The sequence below is a fragment of the Haliotis cracherodii genome, unplaced genomic scaffold (assembly GCF_022045235.1).
Source record: "Haliotis cracherodii isolate W230 unplaced genomic scaffold, xgHalCrac1.p SCAF_4, whole genome shotgun sequence".
NCBI lineage: Eukaryota > Metazoa > Mollusca > Gastropoda > Lepetellida > Haliotidae > Haliotis > Haliotis cracherodii.
In genome coordinates, this window is record NW_027266297.1 from 51,828,254 (window position 1) to 51,851,095 (window position 22,842).

Sequence of the window (22,842 nt, forward strand, 5' to 3'; positions counted from 1 at the left end):
TTCTCAGGCACCTCCGCATCATCACAAAGTCTGCTTCAATTTTTATAAAAAAACACCAACAAATCCATAAATATTCAGCATCTCCCAAGCAGTGAAATGCTATAAAACTTCAAAACAATGCGATCCAATATAATGTGCAGTTACTTCCCAACAGCACATCTTGTGTTATGGTCATGGCGGCAATAGGAGTATGTGTGCTTATCTTGCCGTTTGCAAATTTGGTGAATGAAAGCATTAAATTTACGATAAAACATCATTAGACATGATAATTTACAAAATCAATGTTTTATAAGCAGAGAGAAGATTACATGTGTATTTGTCATGTAAAATAAGCCTAAAATATCAATCAGCTGTTCACACATTTTCTACCCGATCTGTGGATGATTTAGTTTAAAAAATACTTAATGTCATGGCCAATATCATAACTGAAAAGAAATTTCAAAACAGTGATAGGAAGCCCTAAAACTTTGTATCTCAGTTCATACACAATTTCAACGAAATTAATGTGAACAAAATTGAATGAAATCTTGGATATAAGTAATATTAGTAAAATCTAAATATTTTTTACATTTGTATACTTATCCTGGATTACTCTTTAATGCATTCACTGCTTACTTTATGACAACAAGTGCAACGGCGATGGTCTTGGGTGAAGAAATAAAGATGTTGTTTATTCTAAATCCCACTTTTATACGGACAATCACCGCTGTCATGTGACCTTGATGACAAGTCACCTTCTCCACATCACTGCCTTTCGTCTGAGCTTAAAAAACATACTTTTAAAGTTTCTGAAGCCAAAGTGGGGAGGCAAGTCTGTGGCGGATGGGTCCTTAAACGTAATAATGCAAGATAAGTATACAAATGTAAAAAATATTTAGATTTTACAAATTTTTTAACTTATCCTGCATTACTCCTTATGCATCTGTATCGGACAGTTTGGAGGTGGGTAAAGCTTCAGAAAAACAGACACCTCAATAATTCACACTCTGAAAAACATGACACATAAACCGTGAGGCCAAAAATGCCTTTACGTTCAAATATGATACAGATTGAACATAGGAATTAAAGAGTAGATCCCAATACATATTTAGTAATAAAGAAATAAAGAAATTATTAGCTAGGCAGCTAATTCTCATACTTTATATATCATAGAGCAGAGGCCTGACAAAAAAAGATTGTCAATTTCCTTCCAATGGCGGAATCTCAACGACTTGTGCAAGGAAGTAGACTGGCTCTGTATAGGGCGAGTTCATTATTTGCGTCAGGGTTTGGTAACCTGCTGGGTTACAACCAGACGGCCAAAACTTCACACGCCTTCTACGTCCTCGAGAGTCACATCGTGAAGATAATGACTAGCCAAACTGTGTCAGACCTCAAAAAACATCCTTCCATGATCGTTCTAAAAGAACAGTTGCTGTGTAACGCCATGGTAGAGGCTAGTGCCCTGATTTCGTGAGGATTATTCACTCTTGGTGGATAAAGTTTGGCGATCGCGTAAGCCTGAAAGAGGTCTGTGTGTAACATTGCAGATATGGTGTTGTGACTAACTTTGGTCGTGGACGGTGGAGACACGAGTATAAATAACCACTTCCTCGAATCACGTCTAGTCTTCAAGCGGTGGATGAAAACTCGAAGTGCTTGTACTGGGCACAGGAGAAGTTCACTCCATCTTCAACTCCCACAATAGTCAATATCGGTGGGATGGTGAAGGAATGATTGGGTTGGCCTGGTAGTTGATCTTTTGCTATAAAATCACAGCACAACCTGAGATGTACCGCTCTGTGCATCCCCTGCTCAAAATGGACCTGGTTGATGTCGATTGAATGGCGAGGAACACCGGTGAGGTCGACGGGCATCGCTCAGGGTATCAGAAAATCAGCGGCGTTACATCAGCGGCACTGGCGTCGGCGCCGGTGTCAACATCTACTACCATTCCTGTCGTCAGGAAACAAGAGATGATGCAAAAAGTAAAACCCGGATACGTGACAGAAATAGAATGAGGCGGGTAGCCAAAAACTAAAACCTAAGAGCTAATGTGGAACGCATGTGAGCCGTCTTGTCTGGGGTGATAAACAACAGAGAGGTCGACGGGCTCCGCTCAGGGTATCGGAGAATCAGTGGCGTCGGTGATAGATGACCTGTTGGGCTACAACCAAAGACCAAAACTGTGAACGCCGGCGACATCTTTCAAGGCTACATCATGGAAGTAGTGGTTGGCGAAGGCGGTGTCTGATTGCCAAGAACAGGCTTCCATGAGAGACTGAATGGAACAGTTATACTGTGATGAGCCATGGTAAATGCGATCGCCCTGATTTCGTGTGGGTTGATAGCCTTGGGGGGAGGGTCCAACTAGCAGAAAAAAGGTGTTTCTAGACTTGCGGCAGGCTTTAGATCGTCGTAGAAAAACCTTCAGTGCCCTTACTGGGCATAATAACGCTCCTCCTCATCCTCAGCAACCACAATGGACGAGGGGGGAGGGGATAATGAATGATCTATCAGGCTGTCCTGGGAGTTGATTCTTTACGATGAAGTCCATGATGAACAGCGCCCTGGGTACTGCATTCAACGGGACATGGGAGACGTCGAACCAGGAACTGCGGTGACGCTGTCATTGGATCCTGGTGTTTGTCTGAACAAAATGCCTGGAACGAGCATCATTAACCATCATACTGTCCCCGTGTAGATGGACAGTGGGCTGAAGCAATAGCCTTGGCCGCTCCAGCTGAATAGCCCTTGGCTCATGGGGCTTTCTGCAGATGTGTCAGGTGTGCAGGCAAAACCACGCGGGTTTTAGGGTGTGGAAACCGACTGTGTGAATGGAGCAGAAGGTTGGACCACACCGGAAGTTCCAGAGGTCAATAAACAAACTTCTGGCCGGCCACCATGGCGCGAGAAAAATCAGTGTCAGGTGCCGAGTGGCCTGGATCTCTGATGAACCGGGGAAGGGAGAACCGGAGGCGGGAAAAGCGTACAGGCGTAATTCTTCTCAGGAACAGCTGAAGGCATGGACTGCCACAGCGGCCATATCTGGCACAGGTGACATGTAAGGCGACAGCTGGCAGTTCAGAGATGTGGCGAACAGATCAATGTTTGGGGTGTCGACCGTTTGACATAGTCTGGCCAGAGGCTTTGGAGAGCCTGAGGCGTAGGCAGCGCCGGACGCTTCGGAGAGCTTGAGGCGCCGGGAGCGCCGGAGGTGTTGCTTCTCGGGAGCGCCAGTGGAGTTGGTAGCGCCAGGAGAGTGGAGAGTACCCTGGGTCCTCAAACACTACACTATGGTGATGTTGTCAGTGGACATGATCAACAGGGTGTGACCGAGAATTCTCTGCCAGCAAGTGACGTCCTGGATAAGCCTTTTATCTCGAGGCTGTTGCTGTGCCAATGGTGGTGATCTCCGGATCACAGTCGGTCACAACATGGGCTTGTGTGGGCCACTAGCCACTGACGATGTGGCAGTGAAAGCGCGGGAAGTCATGGCATATCAGGTCGTCGATAAGACTGCACAGTTGAAAAGTCAGCAACAGGGATCTTCGATCGTGTACCGTTGGGACGATACGTGGAGAGGTGTGCTCACCTGCGAACCAAACCACATGTAGACGAAATAAACCAGCGTCACAATCGACCGCCGGGGCATCGGGTAGTAGGAAGTCGAGGCAATATGTCCAGGAGAGAATGAGGAAATCTGTAAAATTGTGGTTCGGGTAGATCTCACCGTACTGCACGAAGTAATGTGATCGTTTCCATCCCCTGAGCATCATATAAGCGCTCCTGTTCTTATATCGAGGTGACGATGAAGGACGACAACACGATACTAGGCAAGCAGTCAACAGGGAACGATGGGAGGGTTGTGGGATGAAGTATCAAATCGACGCTGTGTCTGGTAGCAAAGGCTGAAGATATGAAGGTGTCGTAGTCTAAAAGATCAAACCGAAAGAAGGAAGGCGATCTTTTCCATCCTTTGAACGCCATATAGGCGCTATCGTTCTTATAGCGAGGGGGCGATGAAATGAGGTGCCTCGTGACAGCCGTGTTGGCAGTGGAGGTCTATTGTTTCCATCATCTGTGCATGGATGGGCTGCAACAGGCGTCTGGTTGAGTGGTTGCACCAAGCATACATGTAAGCATGCAAGCCAATCTGTAGAAATACATTGCACAGCTCGCCATGGTCAGTTGACCTAATTACGTTCGGAGTTGTTGACAATCCGAGTACTTGACATGTGACATGTAAATCACTCTGCGCAGTAGCCGAGAAAGCCGCACTGGAGTCGGAAATGAGGTGCAATCTCCAATGAACTGTGTGGTAGACAAACAAGTGGTGTACGAAAAAACGCGGGAGCACCAGGGGCGTCGTGGAAAATCCCGGGGAACACCGAGGAAGAGTCTCTTTGAGGAACGCTGGCGCTAGGGCAGGGTAGTTGGTGTCGGCGATGTCGATGAAGAAGACAGTGGATGTCGTCGTCGAGTCTGATACAGACGCTGTCCTACAGAAGCTCTGTTTCGATTGAAACCCACAGGTCATCTCCCCGAAAGCATGGCGCTTTAAACGACGGGGTAAAGGAGAACGTCTCAGTGGGCAAGTTCAATCAGACCAAAGGTCTTTTGGTTGAAAAAATTCCTCCCAGGAAGTAGAACGATAGCCACGATCCCAAAGAACCTACGGGAGAGCAGCAACATGAGCGGCGACAATTGAAAGACAATTGTTTCACCTTGCTTCTCCGTGTGACGAGCTATGACTTGTCAGTAATAGAAGCAGATGTCAGTGGTGCCGGAGAGGCGATTGCCGATGTCGCCCTTATGCCGAAGCAGAAGATCGGTTGTGATACTCGGCCTGTTGATCTGAGCTTGTTGAAGCTTGTTGATCTGGGGACAGGGGGCGCTGGAGAGCTTGAGGCGCCAGGAGCGCTGGAGAGCTTGAGGCGCTGGGAGCGCCGGAGAGCTTGAGGCGCCGGGAGCGCCTGAGATGTTGCTTCTCGGGAGCGCCTGAGGTGTTTATATCACTGCGAAGCTCGGCTGAGCACGGCTGCTGTCAACGTAGATGGCTGAGGAAATGGAAGACCCGTCCCGTTACGGGCGTCACTGGAAGGGGTCTTTCTTTTGTTGTCGATAAAGGTGACGTCAAGAGTGTAGAAAGACCGCAGTCTCCGAGTTGTAAGCCATATCAGGGGGGCGATGAGCACCTTGAGTGAGGTATGTCCTGGATACTCGTATCGAGCTGAAGGATCACAGCGATGAAGGACTGCAACATCGGCACTGCCTTGAGAAAATACAGGGCATCGTACAATTACAGCCCCGAACAGATTTATTCCCGCGGCAACAATTGCAGTGAGGCAAAAAATCTGGAATTTAAGCAAAACATACTATGTGCAAAAGCACAAAGTGCGGGAAGCATAATGTAACTCAAAACTTTGTATTTTATTGAAGTTTACGAGAGAAAACAATTACGCTAAAAGGTAGCGAAAAGGCATCGCTTTAAAGGGGCACTGATCTAACGCAATTCCTCGGACTGGTTGTTGCCTTTGTTATTGTTTTTTTCCCCGTGAGTACCCGGATGATACGCAACGCCACTGAGCATGACCAGAGACTGGGCTACCGTCTGCAAGGACAGCTAAATGAACTTGGAGGCTGGAGGCAATATTTGTTTTATGCATTTTTGCATAAACACTGATTGGTTAACTGTGATCTATAAAGATTCCGACAAAGGGCGCATCTTAAATAATTTCTTCAGCCTAAACAAACAGACAAAAAGAATGGCGGAGCTCATCGGATGTCGTCATTAGGAAATACCCCAGATGGTTATAGTTTAATACTTAAAAATATATCCATGCAGTGAAAGCATTTTCGGATTTCGGCTTGCGTCGAAAATACGATTACTACTCCCTTGTTGTCATCCACGTTTTCTCGTATAACCCTACACTTGTGTATTTGTCGTCATTCACTTGATGCTCAGTTAATGAATTTATTACAGGTACAATTAGTGGTAGCACCACTTAGATTACCTGACAAAGGTTCCCATTTGGCATTTATTGTGTCTGGGGTAATTATTCAATCTAAATCCAGGTTTGAAGTGAGGTGAAATATGTGTATGGAATATGCACATGGCAGCCCAGCAAGAGATGAATGATCAGTTGATTTACTTTTTTAGTAAATCAACGGATCGTTCCTAGCCATCAAAGGATTAACAGAAAATAAGTTGATTGAATAATCACTGTTATCTTGCACAGTGGATATGTCAAAAGGGAGTGTCTAGGTTTACTAAAAAAAGGGAATACACTCATATTATGGCGTGAAGTGCCGATGTAAAAACAACATACTTTGTTCAAAGGGTTAACTGATAATACGTTGATTGATTGATCATTGTTATCTATCACTCAATGGATGTTTTAGGAACCGTGGACGTTATGAAAATAGTTGTCACGTGGGCTTTCTCAGCCGACCCTTGAGACTTGACACCTATGTGAAACACCTGAAACAATCCAAGTGATCAGTTGAGAAACGAACACGGGTTATAATATCCCGAAACGATATATATCTTTAAAAATATTTGATTGTTACAGAGACGTGACATCGAATAAGTTTCTTTGTACAGCTGCAGACGAGTGGGATATTGTTCCTTTGTGTGGATATTCACGGATACATTCCTCGAACAAGGAAGCTGCCTAAAATTTATACACATAAATTTGGTAGGTTGTAATTATGGTATTTGCATTTCTTTTCCTTCATTTGAACCAATTCGTTCTTGTTTCTCTACGTCTTGGTAGGGAAATTCTTCAAAGCGCGATAGATGTTGTTTTCACAGGTCTTTTCCTTTGTAAGCGTGTATATATTACAGTCAATTTGTAAAATGTGATTCTCTCAGGCAATTTATAAAATGTGTAAATATTTCAGTCATTTTGACTAAAAAATCTGTCCAGATTGATTAAGACGATCAAAAGGGCCTACAAACATCACAACAGATTATTATGTAGGATTAGAAGCAAAACAACATAGAAATGTACTTTTCAACGTAACATTTTCAGTCTCTTGGTGATGACATTAAACATCAAAATGTTTGGAATTCGTTATCATAATAATACAGATGGAAATGTTTTTCAGTCACTTTGTAAAATAACTGAATATTTAGACGTTTAATAAATTTGTTACACATTTTGACAGTAAAAAAATATACACACTATAAAAAAAGCAATGCTCAGGTGAAATATTTACTTTGTGTTGCAAAGTATATGTAAATAGTGTAAACGAAAATCGCAAAATTACCACGCAAGCGACTTATCAAAACTTCGTCACCATTACCGATGCTACCCACAAAGATACCTACATTTCCTTATTATCTCGAAAACTGTATTTCATTTTGTTGATCAATGTGACCATACGCCCTTATTACTACCCATAAAAGTGACTAATGCGCTTACGAATGGCGCAGCAGAGGTCGCGAACTAGTCTAGATTTCTGCTATACATCCGGGTACTCACTGGGAAAAAACAATAACAAAGGCAACAGCCAGTCCTGGGGAATTGCGTTAGATCAGTGCCCCTTTAAGCAAACACATAACCATGTGGCAAAATCACAAAGTATGGGAAGCATAATGTAACTCAAAAACATTGTATTTTATTGAAGTTTATGAGAGGAAACAATTACGCTGAAAGGTAGCGAAAAGGCATGACAAAATCAAAATACATAAATTTAATGTATTACCCAAGCCAAAGAGAGAATTCAAAATGCAGAACACAAAATTACATGGCCACATGGTGAATGGCAAAAATGGTGGGAAAGAAGCAAAATGGCGGGAACAGCATTTCGCCCGTAAATTACTGTTACTTGAGCCACAAACGTGCGATAAAACTATACAAATTACGAATGGGAAGACCCTAAGGTAACAGCTCATAACAGGTAACAATGTAGCAGCATATGATGAATGTAGAAACACGCAAAATATAGAAACAATAAGCTTTAATTTCCACAAGGGATACACAGTACGTCCGTCTGTGGAGGTGACAAAGCAGTTATGTGTTTTGATGTGACGTCATGACTTCCGGGTCACATGCCGACTGTGAGAGGGCGCTGCTTCCTGGACTGGTTGGGACAACTTTCTTCAGCAGCTGGATCTCACACAGTTCGTATCTCTGTCAAAAGACAGCAGTAGATGTAATACAGAGTAATGCAGGATAAGTTCAAAAATTTAGAAAGATGATGATGTGTTTCACCTAGGCAGCGATTGGCTTCTGCTCCGGTGCATGGCGCTACCTCTGACATAGAGCTGGGATAATAAGTCTGGTGATAAGGAGTCAGGGGTCAATGTCCAGCTAGCACTGCCCAGCAATGAATGGGCAGTACCATGACGCACAGTAGGCATATTGTTGACGTTAGGTGCCGCCGTAGGTGCTAACCCTTGTGCCATAGATGTAGCTGACCCAGGCATCTGCTACATAAGCATAGGCGTGGGCGCAGGATACAGGTGTCCCATAGACTGCTGCCACATGGACTGCATGAAGTATTGCATCCAATTAGTGTTCTGGATGCATGAGCGTACATGTGCTGTGCTAGATAAGTTGTTGGAACAGCAGTAGGCTGATCATGCATCGCCTGCGTAACATTGTACACTGTAAGCCCTGGGGCTGATGTCATTGTGGAGATGCTTGGGCAGTAATGACAGAAACATGCCCATCACTATCTAGCGATTGTGACATCTTCCTCGCCACACGACGGGATTTCTGCAAAATATGTTTGTGAGTAACATGCCTATATATTGTAAAACTTGCTGGAGAGAGATTTACACAAAAATTACATTTAGAGTTTTGCGAGCAAATCTGCGTGCATGCCACAGAACGTGGATGATGATCTTTGGAAGATTATTTTCCACGTCAATTAGTACAACGAGCAAGCATAAGTTATGCAAACAAAGAATTGTTGATGAAGCATGATTGGAAGATTGCCATAGAATTAAACAATATTCTATCAGCAATTTTTTTACGATTTGAAAGTGTATATATTGATATACGCAACTCAATGTAATGCCAAAGCTACTAGAATTTAAAAACGTATGAATATGTTATACATACGTAGCTGTGAATTGTAAACAATCTGACTACCTTGGCAGGCAAACAATTGTAACACAAATTCAAAATGGTGGACAACAACAAGCATATGGTGGGAAAAAAGACAGTCTTTTTGCACCTAAATAATCCAAATAAAACAACACAACATGGTGAGAGTAATATGAAAGGAATACATCACCCGTTGCAGATCAATTTTAAAATTGTAGACAAAAACTGAAGGTCTAAATTATTCCAATTTGAAGAGCTCCGCTGGTACACGTCCTTGCTATAGTGGGACAGGCAGTGATGTGGAGAAGGCGACTTGTCATCAAGACATGGGGCTATGGTCCGTATAAAAGTGGGATTTGGAATCAACAACATCTTTATTTCTTTGTCCAAGACCATCACCGTTGCGCTGTCATCTTGTTGTCGTGAGGTAAGCAGTGAATGCATTAAGGAGTAATGCAGGATAAGTAAAAATTGAATGGATAAGTCACATAGTGAAATAACAGGACTAACTTGTGTACTGAATTCCAGTAGTTTACTCATCAAGGAATACATTTATATTTAAAGAAGGTCCTTTCCTAGGTTGATTGTACACAACTTTATTTGGTTATATACTAATTTGAACAATGAACCCCCCTCCCCTGACCAAAAATGCAGCCCGTCCGCACTATGTTTCTAAAAGCCATTGCATGAGAACCGATTCTGTTATCTTTTTAAGCCTAATAGGGTTAATATATGGAAAGTTAATGACTGAAACTTTAAACGTGGGACTCCCTGTCCTGTAACTTTAAACCACGTTCTGTGGATTGTTGTTTATGCTTATCACTGACGGAGAACATCCCAAACTAGTACTGGTGAAATGTCTGCAACATTGGTACAAAACAGGCAGTGGCCTACATTTATGCGTATGAGCAGCTACATACACGGATTTTGGCTCTGATCTCTAGCCTTGGAAGTAGCCAAACCACACCATGTCGTGTGGTAGTCATCGAAAGAGAGTTTGGAGATGCGGGCTGGCACTGTGCTGACTCGGGTGGACCGCAGTCCCTTCTCTGTTTTGGCATCAATGTCCACTTTGCTTGGAGACTGAGGCAGGACTCCAGCTGCACAACAAACACATGAACATCTGGAGTGAGCAGAACAACACATCTCAGTAAGGCAACCACGTAGGGAAATTGGACAATGTGAAAGTAAACATGGCTGGGAACATCACTGCCACTGACAGCGCTCAACATTTTTCAAGCACCTCAATCATCTGCTGCCACTGACAATTACCACAAACATTTACAACAGCCTCCACAGCCACACATGACAATAGAAATCTGAATTTCTTTTAGAAATCAAGCTTTATTCAATAATCTATTGCAATGATTAAATCTTAACCCCATTGTAATGCTACATATAAAAATATCAGCTCTCTCACCCTTTAGGTTTCTGAGAAGAAAAAGTTATAATTATAAAAAACAAATAACTAAAATTTTCATTTCCATGCCCAACTCCAAGTGACTTTTTGGTTCTTCTACTCCAATAGTTGCACCTGTCTGGGCCTAGTGGTTGTGATGTAACTGTTACCTTCCATCCGCTGACTGGCTGCAACGCAGTCCTGCACCATCTGCCGGTAGGAGCGGGGTGAGTGTTGCAGCATTTCCACAGCCTCAATATTCACTGCTCCAGTCAGACTTGGATTGGACAGCAGTGACTAAGGAGAGAATTTAAACATCATTGCATTGTAAATAATCACATGTTGAACATCCTGTCAAATGTAATGGATTTCTGACAAATTGTCCATTGACATATAAGGGTTGTATAATTTTTTTTATCATATAATGGGTATGTTTCTCGGCAGGATAAAGCCAACGGATAAAAACGATATCCGTTGGGGTCATATGCGGATAGAGATGCAAATATCAAAGGTCAAGTAGGACTACTTTCGCTGTTTATAAACAAACATGGTGTCGCCCTCGTCATTCGGTGATCGAGTCAGAATTAACCATCGGGAATCTGGATAAACTACAGGGATAATTGCTATCATTATCAAAAGAACAGTCCAATATACTGAAAATCAGTGTCTAACTGTGACGTAGCTAAGGCATTTTATAAGTTTTGGCAACTTTGGAGATATAAATTTCGAAACAATTTTGCGAGGGCACGAGGCCTAGCCAAGCGGGATGAGTAGCCATATCTGTGCTTGTAGACCTCTGCGGCTTAAAACCTTCTCCACAAATTAAAGTAGTTGGATATTGCCGAAATATGTTTGAATTGTTACCTTGTTTTGTTTAGTCGCTGTGTGTACATCTGACTACACTTCTTAAGGTTATACCAGGACAGACTGACTGTCAACAACGTCTGACCGTGGCCGTGACGTCTCATAGACTAGGGTTAGAGTAGCTTCCCTTTGACAAAGGGCAGTTACTCTACTTGGACAGACCGATGAATTGCCGCTAAAGGCAATTAAAAACAACTGCTGTTTTACGTATATGTTGCTTCGCCACTGTATAAGAAACAGATTTCAGTTGGAACTATATTGGCTACTGTCACTGTCCGACTGACACATCACTTACCCTGTGACGTAATAAATATTAATGCGCCCATTCCAGGAAAACTCGCAATATTTCGGTAACGTTTGTGAGAGAGGGAAAGCGATTTTAAAGCACAGAATTAAAGAGTGACATTATATGATAAAGAGGTTATCACGCTTGTGTGTTTGGGGATGGTAAATATCCTGTATTAGGAATAAACACTATGTATTTTGCTCGCCAAGGCTCGCTAAATACAATGTTTATTCCTAATGCAGGATATTTAGCATCCCCAAACACACTCGTGTGATAACCTCTATATATATGAGGGTATATTGACTTGTTTGGGCTTTATATCTATTGACATATAGGGGATGTATATCTATTGGCATATAGGAAGCTGTATATCTATTGGCATATAGGGGCTCTACATATATTGACATATAAGGGATGTATATCTATTGACATATAGGGGCTGTATATCTATTGACATAAAGGGGCTGTATATCTATTGACATATAAGGGCTGTATATCTATTGACATATAGGGGCTCTATATATATTGACACATGACGGCTGTATATCTTTTGACATATAGGGGCTGTATTTCTATTGACATATAAGAGGCTGTATATCTATTGACATATAAGGGCTGTATATCTATTGACATATAAGGGATGTATATCTATTGACATATAAGGGCTGTATATCTATTGACATATAGAGGCTGTATATCTATTGACATATAAGGGCTGTATATCTATTGACATATAAGGGCTCTATATCTATTGACAAAGAGGGGATGCATATCTATTTACTTGTTTGGACTTTACATCTATTGAGATATAGAAGATGTATATCTATTGATATATAAGGGTTGTATATCCTGTTTACCGGCCAATGAGTAGTTATTAACTTTATAACATTAGGAGATAATAACTCCAGGAACAAGTAGTAGTATAGGTAATGGTGATTCTGGACCACTTCCACTGGAGCCAGATTTATATACCTATACCGCTACTACAGATGGATTTTTTTATGTCAAAACGCTGATGCGATTCAACCTCGTCATGAGATTAAATTAAATTGGCTCTAGCTCACCACTACCTGGAGCCAATCAATGATACCATAGAGGGGATTTTTTAGTAAAAAAACAATGATGAGACTAAACTAAACTAAATTGTAATGAAAATATTCTCTATTATTTTTATTCAAACGTACACCATTATTTTGAACAAAGTGATTTTCAACATTTTTACTAAGTTCTTCGTTCATTTTACTAGGAGACCAGACTATTTACTCTACTTGGTAATTGGAAAGAAACAATTGATGACCGTATTTGGTTGGTTTGACATCCAAATATAATATATACCTTGTGGTAATTCTCTCCATTTGACAATTTTGCCCCTGGGCATAAATGCTTCGATAGCTTTTTCGAGATCTTCCTTTGTTGGTTTGTAATTCTCCATTATTATATACTTATGTGAGCATTTATTTAAATGTGATCTAATGATAGTATGCAATCTATTTTTAATCTCCAACAAGTTCTTTGGTTTTGGCACGGAATAACTGACGCGCTTGTTGCCTCCCCTGTTCTATGAACGTTTTTGTCTCTTCTTCGCTAATATCACTGGTCTTACGAGAATTGGATCGAATCTCCTGCTTCATTACGTTGTATTTGGTGAGTTCTGACAACACTAAACGAAACTCCTCCTCGGATACCTTACAATCAGCCAGTGCTGTTGAAATATGGTCCTCAATGCTGTTCAACTTGGTTTCAGTGAGTATCCGAATATTATGTTTTAATGCTTTCCTTTGCAACTTACGAGAAATAAATTTTATCGCTATTCCTGCCAACCCTGAGATTCCGGCCGCTATTTCCACACCAAGTATGATAGGTGCAGTGATTATAGTTGATAATAAACCAACACCGGCTACACTGAGTCCCATGCTAGCCGTCACAAGCGCGGTGTCAACTCCGTTGAGGGCATTCACGGCTCTGCGATACTTTATATACAATCCAAGTCTAAACTCCCTCTCCTTCTCTATTCGATGTTTTATGTCGCTTATTTGATGTAATCGAAATCCATCAACAGTATCCATCTTTTCATCAAGCGCTGGATATAAACTCATAGTGTATATTATTATATCATATAATAGTCTTTAATTGGTCTTGCTTCAATGTTTTGAGAGTATACATCAACCTTATTAAATGTATATTATACGGCATGAATAGCTCAGTAATTGAAATGCTGTCACTTTTAATAATTTGGACCCCCTCAAGGGTTGCAATGGGTAATGATCCCATATAAATAATACTGCAAAGTTGACGTTGGTGTTTCTTGAGCCATTTAATCGATAGACCTGGTAATATTTCGAAGGCATCTTCTGGTGCATCTCCAAACAAGACTTCAATAATAAGCGTAGAAAGATCAGGTATGGCATTCAAGTTCTGTTTTATATCATTGAATTCAGTAACCAAATTTAAACTAACATTTTTTTATGCCGGACGACTAAATAATATATGACCTGGGTTTTCTGGCAGGGGAGAGACTAACACATTTTTTTGTTTTGATGGGATATAAGCCCTGAGTACGACCCCACTATTTATTATCTTAGTTAAATTATGTGCCTTACCCATCATCACATACGGTGGGGTAATGACGATATTCAATAGCCACTCGAATTTTTCTTCGATCATAGTCCATTTATTATCATCGTTGAGAGTAAGATTGTACGAAGTGTTTTTATTGAGTCTACTAACGTCAACATCATTTAAATCTCCTAGATTACCTGTGAATGTAACTTCTTTCCGCTTGTATACATTATCTTGTAAGTGTAAAGCGTATAACTTGCCATCGATACCGGGTTTACCGAATCCTTCCATGTCTCCGAGATCGGAAGGCGCAATTGTATGACATTGTCTAAGGTTATGTGCTCCAGGGCCTAATGAATCAACCATTATTTATAATATGGAGTGTTACACTCAAGTATCCTATATGTACAGGGTGATGTTTTAAATCTAATACAGAAATTTTGAGATCTGAAATAATACCACGCTTTAATTTTTGATATTGTAATGATGAGAAAAATTCCGTTCTACTGCTATTGTATTTTTCATCTTTGACTGGAACAGATCTGAGTAGAGTTGAAGGACTTTCTAGTTGAATATTATCCGTTATACTGATCAGATCAAGAAGGATGCACAACTCTTTATAGGGAACTAAATCGGGTAATTTATCTCCATGCCCTGTTTTGTTGGGTATTATTTCTATTGCTATTCTTTCTTCTCCTATTACAAATCCAAGTGTTTCTGCTAAGCGCCGGACAAGAACTACTTGCTTTTCTCCAGCACTTAAAATCAGCATCCCATTCAACTCATTTTGTGTTAGACTAACTCCCAAAAGCTTAAAAATTTCATCATTGAGGGAGCATACGCTGCAATACCCATCAAGTATAGTGTGCTCGTCTCCATTTCTCTATATCTTAGTATTATTTCTCGCAGTATTTATATTGGTCCATCCGAGTTATCGATAGTATGAAGCAGTTCAATAGACTGACCATTTGTTATTCCCGGGAGTGTGACATACATATTAAATATACAAAGATACTATATCATAACTTAAATATGGAATCAACTTACATTACTAATTAGTCGATTTTAGTAAGTGCCTCTGGCGCTAATGTTTTTGGTTAAATTTCCTGATATCTTTGAAAATTACAGGGTCGGGGCAACTAGCGATAAAATGGTGCATGATTGGTTTCAGAATCCAATGCAATTTTGGCAGAACCAGTTAAACTTTGCCATATGGTGTGCCACAACAGGATGTGGTGTATCTCTTTATGCCCCGGTATTTGAACTAAATAAGTCTGTGTTATCATTTCACGTGTACTATCAGATTAGACGTATATTTAAAGAAATTAGTTCCCAGTTACCACAGGATCGAGCATGGAATGCATCAAATAATCCGTACAATAGGTTCGCGTATGAACATATTTGTCAGGAATTTAATATTTCTACCAGTAAAGATTGGTGTCTGCGTGGAGTTACCCATGGTCTAGGTATTCCATACGCTGGTGTACACTCTGTTAAAGAAGTCAGCGATGATTTACTGAAAAGAGGTCGGCTTCTTCCAAGCTTTCCTCTCTCGAGAAACGAGTGGAGATGATCGTATGAACTTTAAGGGCGGTGTTGCTTTCACCCTCCAAAAGGTTGAGCAACCACCTGGAAATGCTTGGAATGAATTTCTTAATGATAAAACAGAAAATAATTTTACTAAGCCAGGAGTTGTAAGAGTTAATGAATCAATAAGAACTTATGTATGGGCAATTCTTGGTGCACAATCGCAAACACGAACGGGAATCATCGGTTCTGGGACGGCGCTCGATGCACAAAAACAGTTTGTCGCAAACGTGGAGGATGCTATTAATTCACCAGTTGACATACCATCTTCTATAAAGTGTTATCAAGATGTATTACAGTACGCTCAATCCAAAGTAGACCACGTTTATGCACCTGGACTATACATGTCTCCTAGTAATATGGAACTTAAGATCGGTCAAGTGATCGGTTATAATAACAAAATTGTTATTGCTTCTGATCAGCAAAAACCAGGTATAAATTCAGATATTAACAGCGAATTAATAATGCAAACAAACACAGGCGAAACGGGAATAGTCAAGCCACAGTCACCACATGTTTCACAACCATCTACTAACACACAACCACAAGTGCCACCCCATATTGCAGCTAAAAATCAACAACATATCGATGAAAAAACAGCGCTTATAGTAGGTGGAGTCACGGCTGGTTTACTCATGATTTGGAAATACAGCCCAGCAATTGCTATGATCAGTGTCCACAAGTTTTGACTAAGCCAATTGGTGGTCTTAGCTAATAAATTCAAAATCCAGGAAACAATACTCCCTATTATACCGGGAAGCGCAAATACGGCTTTCCCAGCAAGCTTTCCCAGTGCTTCTCCTAATGCTTTTAAATGCTTTTTTATCCACTCTTTTACACCATTTTTATCACTAGGCGGTGTGCCACCTCCTGTACCGCTTGTACCACCGGTTAACGCGAGAGTCAAAGTCGATATAATAAATCCCAATGCGGTTAAAATACTGGCAATGGTTATCCCCTGTTCTCTGAACAATGTTTTAATTTTATCTGCTAGTGAAGTTTCATCGTTGAGGACTTGATCGATAGTTTCTTGAATTCGACTGATTTGTGAACGAAGTGCCTTTCTATTACTGGAAGCAGCTTCGAGGCAGGCCAATCTTTCGTCTTCTAAGTTACGCAATATTTCTGCAGTGCGGCGTCGACTGAATTCATCACTCGCCTGTTCAAGTTTTGTTTTCTCATAAGCTATATGCTTGTCGAGTTCGGATAGCTTGGCTATATTATTGATATATTATGAGTTCTCCCTGCATTGTTTGCATTGCCTTGTCAAGGCCTCGTAATTCCCTAATGCAGAACTCCGAGGATGGTACACTGGCCGTGGAATTATTGTAGTAGGTATCCAAGATTTCTCCGTGTCCGTCCGAGGCCAGCTTTGAGCTTTCTTTCAAATTATCTATGTTGCCAAGTTCAGCACGCATTGTCCGAAGAACCTTAGTAGTCTTCACAGAAAGTTTTTCTCTTGAGTATTCTACAAAACCTAATTCATCACATACAATGTTGATGCCATGTTTACAAGGCTAGGGGCTTACGAGTACGAGAATTCATAAGATCAATATCCGGAGAGCCACTCAGTCGCAATATTCCTTTACTATCTATCGTAAACTTTGAATAGTCATGACTGGTTTCATCAGAACCCTCTTCGATTGTACTAGTATCAGTTATGTTATCAAGATTAATATCATCCATATTTATATCAAACATAAGGTTACATAATTTCAATATAACAATGTCTTCGCAATACGGACGCAAGTTAAACCCACAACGTAGACTTAGGGATCCATTAGGGATCAAAGCAATTCGTCAGTCTGTAACTATAACTAATAACCCGAGTACCATCGATCAGAATCAAAAGCTTCTGGTTCGCTTTCCTAATCTCGGCGCACACGATGTGTTGGATCCGGGAACTGCAAGACTATCATTTACAATTAGTTTGAATTCTGCCGACGCTAGCAGAGAGCTCATTCAAAACATAGGTCATGCGATTGTTAAGAAAATCGCAATTAAAATTAGCAGTAATGAAGTTTTGAGTATTGACGACAGCGATGTATATTTCTGTTACATGGATCTCTGGAGAACGGCTAAAGAACGGGAAAACTTGCAGTACCAAGGTATTTGTAATCAGAACACATTGAGACTGCGTGTAGGTGCTGATAGTGGTGATATTGCCGTCGTAGGAGATAAGGTCGTTGCTGATGCATTAGGTAACCAATTCTATATTCCGCTCGACTTTGAATTACTAGATATTCACATGCCCTTTTATCAAGCATCCCTAGGCAATAGGTTGGAATACGAACTCACTTTTAATGACTACAGCAGAGTAATCAAAGCTACTGAAGATCCTAGTAGCTATTCTATTGAAAATATCTCACTGGAGTATGATATGATAACAGATTCTGAATTAGCCAGACAAATTCGTAACAAGTATACTGGAAGTTTAGCCATTTAGTACGATCACATGCTTCGACATCGAAAGATCACCAAGAACAAAAGAGATACGACGTGGAATATCAATCTAAACGTTCCCGCTAGATCGTTGAAGGGTATTTTAATGTTGTTCGAGGACCCCTCTGAAGCATTTGCAAGAGATACCGAGAAGTTCTACAATCCCTAGATTACAAAAGTAGAATTGACTATCGAGGACGTGCCTTATCAACTACTAGTATATAGTCAAGGCATGCGAGCATATCAACAGTGGGATGAGATTAAAAAACTCCCTTCTATAAAAACGAAGCCCAGAAGTTAACATGGTCGTGAAAGATCTGTCTCTCAGGGGTGTATCGATGGCTAAATTCCTTACCATGAAGTATGCGCTGTGACTCGACATGGGAACAACGGACGATGACCAACTACACGATAGTGGGCGAAGAATAGAAAATGCTGGCGAGGGTGTTACTATACAGATAACGAAGCACCAGGAAGCGGCTGGTAAATTAAACATATATTTGTACATGATTATGGACGCGCAACTTAATATACAGAATGGATGATTCGAGCAAGCGATCTATTAATAATCTTTTACCTAAAGAACCGCACTGCGCTATCATCTGCGGGCAAACGGGTTGCGGAAAAACAGCTTTTATTCTAGATATTTTACAAAGTCATTATCGGGATGTTTTCAATCATATTATTATTCTGTGTCCGACTATAAACGTTAATAAAACATACCTGTCAAGAGATTGGGTAATGAATGATCCCGGGGTTTACAAAGTTGATCCGGGTGATCGTTTACAAGACTGTTTACGAGTATGTCACGAAAAATACAAAGGAGAATCAACCCTTTTCATAATAGATGACTGCAGTGCGAGTAAAGAACTTACCAAAAAGAAAGATATGCTTTCATATTTAGCATTCTCCGGTCGGCTTACTCAGCATAGCGTTTGGGTACTTACTCAAAAATACAACTCTGTCCTGAAAGGTCTGAGAGAGCAGACTAAATGGGTAGCCCTGTTTCATTGCAAAGACCAAGATTCATTTGAGGAATGTCTACGCGAAAATGATGTTATTTATTCCAAGCCCGAACGAGATTAAGTCAGAAAACTGTTAGCGTCAACGAAGCATTGTAAACTCGTATTAAAAACCGATCAACCAGCTGCTTATACAATTGCTTAACATAAATATAGCAAAAATAGCAACTGCTAAGCAAAATTATAGCAAAAATGTAGCAAATATACCAACTGCTAAGCAAAATTATAGCAAAAAAAGCAAATGCTAAGCAAAAGATATAGCAAAAATAGCAAAATTATAGCAAAAATATTGCAAAAATATTGCAAATGTAGCAACTGCTGAGCAAAATTATAGCAACAGTTAAGCAAAAATAGCTAAAATATAGTAAATATAGCAAAAAGATAGCAAAAATAGCATAAATACGATATATTGAACATTAGCGGTTATTATGTAATAATGTGGTTTGAAATCCTCATTCTTTCGCAACAGTTTATTATTACGGGCTGTATTGTCATATTTTATTATGTTAGATTTAAATATCTCCTTAGGTATTACATTATGGAATGTGATGAACTCATTGAACAAATGCTCAAAGAACCAGATGAACATGCAGAAGAACATACAGATAAATCTTTAGATAAACATAGAGAAAGACTCGCGGCTTTGGTAGCCAGTGGAAAATGTTCCCAATATTTGGGGGAAAATTATACCATTGAAAAAATTGATAACCCTACCGATGAAGAAATTTAAATAACTGTACGCACTACAAGTCTAGACTGGGAGCTAACATGACTAAAAAAATAGGGTCGGCTATGTTACAACTATACACAGTCGTAGGTAGTACGTTTCTTCCTATCCCGGCAGAACATCGCTTAGTACTCAGGAATTTGAGTTGAGTTTATGGTGACACACAACATTTGCTGTGGCATGTAGGAGTACTTACCTTAAGGGGCATTCACACGGTACAACTAGTTGTATACAATTTGTTGCATGCAACACATTGCATCGTGTGAACGGGCAAGTCGGTCCAACTTTTGACGCATGCAACTTGTTGGACGTGAGTTGTACGGAATAGGACATGCTCTATTTTCATGCGACAAGTTGTACGTACGCAGCCAATCAAAACTCGTATGTAAATCACATGACATTTACACATCAATTTGTAAACAAAAATTCAACCGATTCACGTCGGTAAGTTCTGCTTTTCGGTATCCTAAGTGTCACCACTCAATAAAGGACCTATGAAAAGTAGGTACCACTGTCCCAAATTATATATTTTGACATTTGCATCGGTCTAATTCTCCAGGTTAAGCTGTTTATAGTGTTATTTGAAACGACAGGCTATGTGATTGTATGCTGTAGTGTAGACAAGGTGAGATTAGGTCCATATACGTTTCTAAAACTTAAAATACATCATATGCACAAATAAATGTCACAGTTTTAGATTCTGAGGGGAATTATCTATTATGTGATGCCATTAACAACTATATTAGGCAAAGCATATGTATCATTAACGACATCTGAAAATAGTGTACAGCGAAAATATTGCCATTTTCGCATTTTACCAATTCACTGTTCTAAATGTGATTTATTTATTTAAATAAGGTATAGCTACATGAGAATTTCATTTACAAAAACATTGGGTTTCTGCTCTTTGTCAAAACACCAATCATCATTCCAAAAAGACTCCAATAATCCTATATTCGTTTTCGAAACAAAAACTCTGGACCGAACCGCCGTGTTGATAGCGTTGGAAAATCACGGTTCTTTTTGCGTTTGACGAGATGCCTATCACATCACGTGTATTTCACACTCAGCTACGATACATACATCTCTGAATTCATCATACCATTATGAATCAAATGACATTTTGTCTGAGTCACCAATACAAACGGTCCAAATGAAATCAACCGCAATATTCAAGTGTGAAACCAAACCCTGTGCTCTTCTCATTGAAAAAAATGTAAACAAAGCAAACTTCTAGTTTTACTTAACATTTTCTACTATTCCGAGAGATTTAGTCGTCAATTTGTTGCCTACATTAGCTCGGATTATTACGAATATGCAATCCTTGCAAAAATTGAGGAATAAATGATTAGAGTCTAGATACTTTTTTGGAAAAGTCAACAGAAATCGTTCCACATGACGCCATGATATTGACGCAAAATCACGCACACTGACGAGGGTATTGGTCTGCCTTTCCACATAGTATCAAGGCGAGAATGGAAACATAAAAACAAACAGAACTTGTTGATTTCAGATTGATTCTGATTACTTAACTTACATGACTCATTTATGTATGTATGTGATCCCAGCATCACGGTAAAACCTGCTCCAAACATTCCGCGTACTGCTATCAGTGAACTCGCTACGTTATGACGGGAGGTTACCGGTAGTGATGTCATATTAGTATACGTCAACATCAACATCGTTGTACATATTTCTTATTTCCTTTGAGGTGCGCGTGAACTAGTACACAACGCATTCAGTTCATGAAGTAGTTTACTGTTTCTGTTGTCATGGTGACTGATTTACGACACCCATTGTCTGAAGAACATTTGATTGCAAAGGCTCATTACCCTGGAGCCATGACATCTATATGCCTTGAACCACTTAATTGCTGTTATTTATTAGATGCTAATCCTATTTGTTAATCCCCATTTTTGTGTACATCGACCGTCTGCCATCCTGAACAGGATGTGCAAGTATGTCACTGATGATTTACTGTTTACATTTATATTTATTACTTACTAAATGTCAGGTGACCTTGGCTATATAAGCCTTGGTCCAGAGAGGTTGAGAGAAAGGCCTTACCCTTAGCCTAGCTAGGGTTAGGCTGGGTGCTCCGGGGCACCTAGACAACAACCACTACCACTATGTGCTGACCAGGCACATAGTGTCTTTTGTATGTATATATCAACATATATAAAGTAGAACTGTATATACCACAAGCCATCGTCTCCAAGTTGTCACTTCCTACTGAGAACCATATGTTGGCCTCTTGCATATACGAGTATGCAAACTGTTCATTAATCAACGGCGGACCGACACGCGTTGTTAATCTTCAATTATAATTTGAATATCTCTTCAATATCTTTTCACCCAGTAAAATATTGCACTGCTGCAAAATGGGTACATGTATGTAGTACTGTTATTAATATAATCTAAAATGCCATAGAATTTATGAAACTCATAATAATCAGCTGTTTTTTTATCACAGAAATTGACATTCATCGTGTTATTCTTCCTATAAGATGCTTTGTGAATGTACCACACTGCAGCATATACATATTTCCTTTGGATAATTGTGAAATATTCATTGTGGCAAATTTATAAAGATAGGTTAAATAAAACATGCCCTTCATTTCTTAAATTAAAGTAAATGTACACCTGAAGGAAATTCGTCCCGTTATATTTTTATTAATGTATAACTCATGTGTGGACAACTATTTGTTTTACATTTGGATTTTATCGTCTAATTGGCGGAACATTGACAGCTAAGGCTTTTTGTCAGAGATCTCGCGAGACCCGAGTTGTATGCAACTCGCCGCCGTGTGAATGCCGAGTTGTATGCAACTTCAGTTTGTGCAACTAATTGCATACAACAAGTGGAGATGTGATTTTCATTTAGACAAATGATATGATAGATGTATAACCATGAA

The 22,842-nt window shown here is 40.2% G+C and overlaps 1 protein-coding gene across 2 annotated transcripts in view; it reads right to left on the reverse strand.

Moving 5' to 3' along the window:
- The window catches only part of LOC139478807 (ubiquitin-conjugating enzyme E2 U-like), a 66,267-nt gene that overhangs the window by 15,946 nt on the left and 27,479 nt on the right, over positions 1–22,842 (reverse strand). For both annotated transcript variants that reach the window (XM_071261446.1, XM_071261445.1), the window contains exons 6-7: positions 10,611–10,737; positions 9,962–10,141 (exon numbers count right to left, since the gene is read on the reverse strand). In XM_071261446.1, coding sequence (XP_071117547.1) covers positions 9,962–10,141; positions 10,611–10,737 — 307 coding nt within the window. The remainder of the gene's footprint in view (positions 1–9,961; positions 10,142–10,610; positions 10,738–22,842) is intronic.